The sequence below is a fragment of the Solanum stenotomum genome, unplaced genomic scaffold, assembly GCF_019186545.1.
Source record: "Solanum stenotomum isolate F172 unplaced genomic scaffold, ASM1918654v1 scaffold5891, whole genome shotgun sequence".
NCBI lineage: Eukaryota > Viridiplantae > Streptophyta > Magnoliopsida > Solanales > Solanaceae > Solanum > Solanum stenotomum.
Window position 1 is genome coordinate 3,888 of NW_026035949.1, and position 9,572 is coordinate 13,459.

General features: G+C 30.3%; 1 protein-coding gene across 2 annotated transcripts; it reads right to left on the minus strand.

Annotated features, from left to right (window-relative positions):
- Positions 1–2,095: 2,095 nt before the first annotated feature.
- On the minus strand, positions 2,096–6,463 carry LOC125852808 (loganic acid O-methyltransferase-like). 2 transcript variants are annotated; one of them, XM_049532497.1, is made up of 3 exons: positions 6,395–6,463; positions 4,906–5,556; positions 2,096–2,434 (listed from the first exon to the last, which is right to left on the minus strand). In XM_049532497.1, exons 1-3 carry the CDS (start codon positions 6,461–6,463, stop codon positions 2,096–2,098), a joined length of 1,059 nt encoding a protein of 352 aa, XP_049388454.1. The 2 variants fall into 2 exon arrangements, with proteins under 2 accessions (XP_049388454.1, XP_049388452.1); XM_049532495.1 differs by lacking the exons at positions 2,096–2,434; positions 6,395–6,463 and adding an exon at positions 4,221–4,698 and having other exon boundaries at positions 4,906–5,562.
- Between the last annotated feature and the right edge of the window lie 3,109 nt (positions 6,464–9,572).

Here is a 9,572-nt window from a genome sequence, read left to right on the forward strand (position 1 = left end):
GTTTTTTTTTTTTATAAAAAAAATGCATGGATTTTATTAGACAGTGAATATATAATGGTACATGGGATGTTAACAATGTCATATAATGCATATGATTAGTTGATTACTTAGAGTCTACTCGGGTGAATTTAATTATAACTTATCACTTATAGGTTAAAAGTTATAAGTTAAAGATTCTTCACGTGGAGGGTATTTTTTTATTTTAAAAGTTATAAGTTGAGATTTTTCATGTGGAGGGTATTTTTTTATCTTAAAAGTTGATAAGATTAGGAAAAACATAGTTCTTGGCCTCTTATTGTTTCAAAAATCACAAGAAGACATTCTTGGAAAAGGATTTTGAATTTTTTAGTGTAAATTTTAAGCGAAAAATAAGAAAGTTAAAAGGACAATGAATGAGGAAAAGGTAAAAATTAGTTATTACTGGGGAGAAAAGGAGCAATAAAGGGAGGCCAATTTAGAAAAATTAACAAAGACACTTGTTAATTTTCTTTGTAGAGAACATAAAGTGAAACAAATGAGGAAAATCCAAAAATATTAGGCAAAACATAGTACTTGACCGGCGAGATATGTCACATTATCTCTTCATAGACCTGAATTATATAATATATGCTTTAGAAATGATTTATTCAGAAGACATTGTTTAAAATTAAGAATTTATAAATTCAAAATTTTAGCTTGATTTATCTCTATCTCCCTTATTAAAGAAATGGACTTTGAGTCTTATTTAACCTCATAAGTTAATTTATTCAAAATGTGAGGATCGTTTATAATTATATAAAGAATTTAAGTGCATTCTCAACGTTAAGTAAATAATTAACTGGGACGGGCCTATACGATATTAAATAAATAATTCTTAAATCTATTTCAACCTTAAAAGTTTACTTAAAAAATGAGAATTTCTCAAGATTATAAAAAGAATTTAAATACACGCTAACCCACGAATTTGAGACTATAATATCCTTTAAATAAATTATATAAACCACATAAATTTGAATTAATTGAATAAATATATTTCGTACCACGACCGACTAAAAAACTTGTCTGGGGAAAAATAATAATGTACGATGAGTAGTCATTTTCAAATTTCTTAGTACATTATTTTTCAAAAGTAAATCAACTTGAAGAGTATATATTAATTATTATTTCTTTGAAAACATGTCTTGATAGAGACGAATTATAATTTTTAAAAATGGATGTATCATTAAAAAATTTAGTAAATGAGAATTAACCCCTAGTATATTTAAGATAAGTTATTTAGCCTTCTTATAATATAGCATCATCAAAAAAAAATTCAATTTATATATATATATATATATATATATATATATAATTTTATTAAAAAATACGAATTCAAGTATCTCATATTTTAGGTATAAATTCACCTATGCTTGTAGTATATACATAGGCCTTCCTATCAAAAACCTAGCATTATCTTCATGAAATATATATATAATAAAATAATTGTTTGGCACATGTGTTACTTATGCTGATGTTATCCTTGCCAGGGGGTGTAGTTTATGAATTTTTTATTTTTGAATATTGCTAGAAATTATGGAAAGTTGAGGAATAATTAATTTTAGAATATATTTATCACATATTTAATTGGAATAAACTCGCAGAATTACTTATTCCGTATTTATAGTGTTATTTTATTTCAATGTGATAATAATTCTACAATAATTAATCTCATAATAACTTGTTCTCCGATCAAACGTGCCTTTTTATCCGGCTCTCATATTCCATTAGGTCCCAAATGGAGGCCATTTCTTGTCTAGTCTTCTTGTCGTTTTCACATCATTTTAATAATATCTTTGAGATATATTTTTAATTTTTTAGGGAGGAGATAAAATATCAAATCTATTGTGATTGTGAAATATATCTTTAATTTATCAAATTAAATTTTAGGCAAAAAAGAAAAAAGAAAAAGGAAGTTAATAAAGAGACTTTTTTAAAATTTTCTTTATAGATAACATAAAGTGAAACAAAGAAGGGAAAAAAAAAATATTAGGAAAAACAAAAAACTTGACATATGAGACGTGTCACGTCATCTCTCCACAAATATGAATTATATAATATATAGATTTTTTTTAGAAATTCATTTACGCTTCAAAGCGACAAATAATTGACATGATTTTTCATAATTAGCTTTCATCCATGCTGAAATTTCTTCACTTTTGAATATAGTCCTTTCACAAGCCTCTTTTGCTATTTCACTCCCAAAATGATTGATTAAAAGTCCTTCTAAAACAGTTCTTAGGTTTATCATTAAAGTCTTTGCATCAGCTTCATCTACAAGCTTTGATTGAGGATATGTTAACTCTATTTTCTCAATGCTAAAACAATCATTTTTCTCCACCACTTTAGTCATGTCTTCAACAGATGGAAAATACATTGGCAAATTGAATGAGCCAACTAAAGACTCATCTAACTTTCCCTGTGGAAAAAAATAAATAAATCTCAATTACATTTATTACTTATTTATGTTTAATGAAATTCTGAACATATATACAAGGTCTGAGCCAAAGATATACTTACAAACTTATCTTCTAAAATATATCACGACTTAGCATACTAGTTACGGTGTAAGAAGAAAAGATAATAACCTGATGCGAGATATGTTATTTATACATTTTAAATGAATTTCTTATCACAAATATAATATCGAATCTGAGCCAATGTTATGTCGAACCCATAACTTTAATATAATGGCAAGTCCACCCTTGCCTTTAGGTTAGCCTATGGAGTAATTTTTTTTAAAAGTGACGATATATATAACTTAAATTTAAAATATTTACTTACCTCATTCACCAAATCCGTAAGACTAGTGCCAAAGAATTTCATGAGACGTACATAACTTGAAAATGGTGTAATAAGCACTATCATTCCTCCATGAACAATTTCCTCAGCTCTATTGAATACATACTTTAATTTTTAGAACTACATGGTCAACTTTCTCTTCATGGAATCACAAATTTTCTCATTCAAACTACATAACAAGTAATTTTTTTATATTTACAAAGCTGTTTAATTCGCTATGTAAAGCATAATATAAGATATTAGCAAGGATAAGCAATGTTATTATTACTCACTTTAATTTCAAAGTAGGAAAAGTCATTGAGTACATTATAAAATTTTATTGAGTATCTTAGTATAATTGTTATTGTGTATGGACTCTTCAAACTTCAAAATCATGTTACAGTTGAAATTGGGATAAGTGTAAACAAGTTTGTAACATAAGAAGAAAAAAAAAATATCTCCAATAGTCCAATAACCAAAAGTTATAATCCACACATTTATTCATTCATTATTATTCATTGTACAAAAATAAGCATGCATTATAAATAGTATGTATGATAACTAGTATGTGAACCAAATAAGTCGGTAAATAGAAATGCTCCACACAATATGCATGTCACATCTAATTGTCTAAAATTAGGAAATATCCAATCATAGTTTATATGGACCTTTCAAAATTCAAATTCATGTAATAATTGAAATAGGAATAAGTGCAAACAGCGCAAATTGTAATATAAGAAGAAAATAAATATATCTCCAATAATTCAAAGTTATAATTATCCACACAATTCCATATATTGATAATCAATAAAGCTGGCTATCAGCCCTACTTTGCTTTTCCGTTGGGTTGATAGACTCAAAGATATTATTAACATGGTGTGCTATTGTCTCTTTTGAATCAAATATAGACAGATCGATTTTCTTTTAATTCAGTAAATATGGAGTAATTTTTAAGTCATGTGATATTTTCAAAATTAAATAAAAATAGCTTTAAGATTTCCTATTAATTCAGTAAATATAGGTCTATTTATAACCTAAATAATAAATATGCATTTGTCATAAACTGTAACATGACTTGGACTTTATGGTTATCTTTAGATATTTCTTTAGCTATCATGAACACATTTGAAGCAAACTAATAAATTTGATGTCGCATCGTTTGGTTCAAATACTAGTTATACGTATGAATTATGATGCAAGATTCTTTATATGATGAATAATAGTAATGAATAGATTATTACACTATGAGTACATGGAATGTTATATAATGCATATAATTAATTGATTACTTAAGAGTCTGTTCAGAAGAATTTATTACTTATCATTTGTAAGTTAGAAATTATAAGTTAAGATTTTTTATGTAGAAGGTATTTTTTTGTCTTAAAAGTTGATAATATTAGTAAAAGCATATAGTACTTGGCCTCTTTTTGTTTCAAAATCACAAAAATACATTCTTAGAAAAGTGAAACAAATGAAGAAAATCCAAAAACATTAGGCAAAACATAGTATTGGTCTGCGAGATGTGTCACATCATCTCTCCATAGACCTAAATTATATAGAAATCCATTTACGCTTCAAAGCAACAAACAATATGCTTGGTTTCTCATTATTAACTTTCATCCATTCTGAAATTTCTTCACTTTTGAGAATTGTTCTTGCACAAGCTTCTTCTGCTATTTTACTTCCAAAATGACTGATTATAACTCCTTCTATAGAACTTCTTAGACTTGTCATTAAAGTTTTTGCATCAGCCTCATCCACAAGATTTGATTTGATATTTATCAACTCCATTCTCTCAATACTAAAAGGTCCATTTTTCTCCACTACTTTAGTCATGTCTTGAGGAGAGGGATAATACAATGGCAAATTGAATGAGTCAACTAGAGATTCATCTAGCTTTCCCTGTGGCAAAAGGAAAGAAACATCAATTACAAATGTATGCTCAACGTTGTTTCAATTTATGTGAACATATTTTCCTTTTAATCTATTTGAAAAAAGTGTTTTTCATATTTAATAGCGTAAATACCAACTAAAGTGATTATCATAAGACACATGATCAAATAAAACCAAAAGGAAAAACATTGTCATATAAAATGAAATAGAGATTACCTCGTTCACCAAATCCATAAGACTAGAACCAAAAAATCTCATGAGACATATATAACCCGAAAATGCTGTGATAAGCACCATCATTCCTCCTTGAACAATCTCCTCAGCTCTTACATTAAATAATATTTCCATGTCCTTTTCACATTGAGCAAAATCAGCATTCACTACTTCAACATTTGATGCATCAACATAGTGAATCAATCCCTTATTCCATGCTGGGGATTTCTCATCTACCAATTCTTTTGGAATCTTGGATAACCAATTTATACCGGAAGAAGAATGTACAAAATGTATAGATCGCGATGGAAATAACCTACCATAAAAAGATCCTGGAACTCCATATGCATAGTAGGATCGATCAAAGGGTAGTGATTGAAAGAGGATATTGAAATCATTAGTGACATGATCGTTGAAAAATATTTGAAATTCAGGAATATTATTAGTAAAATTTATGACTTGGTCTTGGTTTAATAAATACTTGTCCTTTAGAGCTTCTACAATATATTGCATTGCACTAAAAGTATTTGGTCCAACAGAACATCCCAACTCTACAATACGTAATGTGTTTGAAGAAGATAATATAATCTTGATGTTAAGCTTTTGAATAATTGCATCTCTCACCATCTCCTTTGCACCATCTATCATTTCTTTCTTCATAGTCATGTTGATAGAAAAGTTCATTTACTTTAATGTGACGACAAAAAATATTTATTGATGTTTGTGTTATAACATGTAAAGTTACTTATTTTACTATTATAGTGGGTAAACTACAATCAATTATTTAGTGTGATATAAAATTGTGTTTTACTTTTACCGTGGATAAGTTCACTAACTATATACAAATAATTGTTGTATGGCTTGTTAGGATCAAATGTTTACAAGCATGCCAAAAGTTTTAGCTAATAACATGGACATAACTTTATTTATTAACTAACACCAAGTAAACATCACATTCTATCATAACTCCATCCGGGGCCATCCCAACCCACTCGCGGGCCTTGTCATAGGCCAGATGTTGGTGTTACCCAACAATCCTCCTCCCAACACCTGCCTCATGCATCATGATGCTCTTGGGAATCGAACAATGATCTTGACTATACTACTTATTAGGATCAAACATTTACAATCACGCATGTCAAAAGATATAGCTAATATCAAAGGCATAACTTTATTTCTTAACTAAGTCCATCAAGTTAAGCAAGATCCATGTTTGATCATGACTCCAATATTATAGGCCAGCCAGCCCCCTCGTGGACCTTGCCATAGACAGGAATTAAATTGGCATAATCCAACATTGTGCTTGATGAATTCTTAGTTTAGAGTTTAACATTCACTCACAAAAGAATTTTTTGTACAAAAATATGTGCTTGATATAAGTTGGATAACACATTTTTATTATTTAAATATATTCTTAACACGCCCCTCACGTATGGACTTATTTTTTTACAAGAATATGTGCTTATGTATAGTATATACTAGAGATCAATACCTGCAAATGGGAGTTTCTGGAGTAGCTGTAAACACCATCACCAGCATTCATGGGGAAAGATGTTGTCATTTTAATTTGCTCAAATATATATATATATATATGTTCTCTTCACTCATAATGTAATCTTATATATATGGACTTTGCATTCTTTAAATCCATGGCCAATGCTTTGTCATACAAGGATTTAGGATCGTAATTATTCCTTTCAAAATGATGGGTATATTTCATTTTCAAAGCATAATTAATTATGAATTAAGATTTATTCATATAAGGGGGAATTGACCTATATGAAGCAGTTTCATAAGCATCTCTTTCGAGAATATTAATAACAGAAGAAGAAGATACTTCAAAAATATAGAGTTTGTATAAGAAAAACTAATCTTGGTTTAACTAAAGACATTTAAGTAGTTGGTGGTTAATATCTATACTAAATTATTCTAGAACAGTCTTAATATAATTAAGTGGTTAATATCACTTGTATTATTATTCGTCACATAATAATTTGTTTATCGTATAGTAATCTTATCTTATAATTTATATGTATAACTAGTAAATGAACCAAACGAATCTATTTAGGACCAACAAAATCCTAGCGACCTATTTATGGAAATACTCCACAGTTCACATAATGTCAATAAAATAACTAAAGATAAACTTTAACATGAGTTGTGGTGTGTAGTGGTGAGATTGTTTTATTCTTAATCAAAATTATAAGGTTTCGGCATTGATTATGGAAAATTTTTGTTGGAAGTATCATCCCTAAATAGACCCTGCAATGTACAATTTAAATTTAATCAGAACTCAACATAAACTTCAGACGCCAAACAAGAAAACCAAAAAAAAGAAAACTAAAGATAAACCAAAAGTCCTAGTCATCATGTCAGATTTAGGATAGGTGCCAAACAAGTTGTAACAGACAAGAAAACAAATAATTCATGAATAGCCATTTAAAGCTATTGTCCACACAATTTCATAAAAAAAGAAAGATTTTGTCACACCCCCAAATCCGGATGTGATGGCACGTGTCCATTTCCCACCGGACACGTCAGCCTAACCCAACCACAACGATAGAGAAGTAGAAATACGAGAATAAAAGACAATAAATAAGCGGAAGACTTTAATTAAGACTCAACACTACCCAAAATTTGGTTGTCACATGTACAAATCTCTAAATACAGAATTCGAATAAAAATATACAAGTCTCAGAGTATAGTTCTCGAATAGAACAAAACTGAAAGTAAAGATAACTCAAGGGCACATCTGGAATGAACCGCTACCTCTCGAGTATGTGCCGAAGCTCAATCTGCTAAAGAAACTACTAAGCCGAATCTGAGAGAGAGTTGTCAACCTACACAATTGTGTAGAAGCAAGGGTGAGTACCGAAAACCACAGGTACTCGCAAGTAACTCTAAACTAAGCAAAACTAGCAGCTACAAACAACTCTTTTCAATCCCAACCGAACCACCGAAACTTTAATCTAGCAGCAAACCAACCAACCTATACTAAACAGATCATATTCAACAGCCAGAACCAACAGTATATCCTCATCAACCTCAGATCAACAAATAAGAGCAAGTAGATCAAATTCCACATAAGAAGGGTAAATCGATACAATCCACACATCACAGACAAAGATAAGGCAAATGCGATGCAAAATGCAATAATGATGTCATGTAGTCGTGATGCATGTCTGTCCTACGATACACATCTGTTGACGTAATCAGTCTGCGCTGAATACTCAAATCAGAATCCATGAGGGCCACACATGAACCATGTATCACCGCCGGAACCAGATCCCATCGGCATCCAAATCGCTAGTCGGAGCTAGTCCATCTCATATATCTCTAGCCAGAGCTAGTCTCAACTGTGTCTCATATCCATCCATCCTCATATCAGTGTCTCAGAACTCATGCAACAGATAGTTCACACATGGGATGAATAATGAATATGCACATGTCATCAATCACAATCATATCACGATCACATCATAGTATTACACATCATCTGTCTCAATCATAACCATATCACAACCACATCATAGTATTATACATCACCTGTCTCAATCACAACCATATCACGACCACATCATAGTATTACACATCACTTGTCTCAATCACAACCATATCACGACCACATCATAGTATTACACATCATCTGTCTCAACATCAATGTCTGTATCAATCATAGCCTACTCATGCTCTTCTATCCCCTCAATATCAGTTATCACATGACTTATTCAACAAATTCAAGTCACATACAACACATTTAGCTCGTTTTATTCCCTATCTTTCATTTACAAAAAATTTCAATCCACAAATAAAACCCATCCTCAATACCCATTACTCCCCAACACAATTAGGAAAGTAGCCATGCGTAGTCTAAGAGTTTTACAAAGTTTGGAAGCCACTTGCCTTAAAACGAACTCCAAAAGTTACTTGACTTGAGCCTTTGCTTTCCGAGTATAATCCGGATCACGATAATCTATTCAAACAATTATTCACAATCACAATTTGAGTCCAATTACACCAAAATCAAGAAATTTAGGGAAAAAGGGCAAAACGATCCAAAAGTCTCATACCGGAAAACAATACCCAAATATGGAAATTTTTTATGTAAAATGATCCTTAAAGTATTTGGAAGCTAATGGTTAAAACCAAATTTGAAAACAGAGTTGAAATCAATTCACAAACTCAATTTAAAGGAAAATCCACGTTCTTGAAGAAGCCTAAAATATTCGGATCCGCAACCTAGACTCGAAAATGAAATATCTCTTGAAAAACATCTTACCCATGCTTAGATAAGTTCAAATATGAAATTTCATCAAAAACGGAGTTAAGATCGACCTTGAAATTCTCAATTTATCAAACTTTAACTTTACCGGGAAAGTCCAAATTGTACGCGGTTAATATGATGAAAATAATCGATGAATCAATAATTTTATGTTAAAATCAGTTTACCCATAACATAAGGATCGTAAATATACCTTTTTCATCAAAAAGGGAGTCCAAATCGATAAAACCCCAATTTTTCCCGAGAGATTTACGGATAGGAAAAAAACCAGATAAAGAAATTATGAGAAAATCTCGAATTGAAGATTGAATACTAACCCTCATATTAATTCAAGAAGAAACCCGTAAGAATCACTCAATCCCGATCTCTAGAACTCCCGATATGCTCA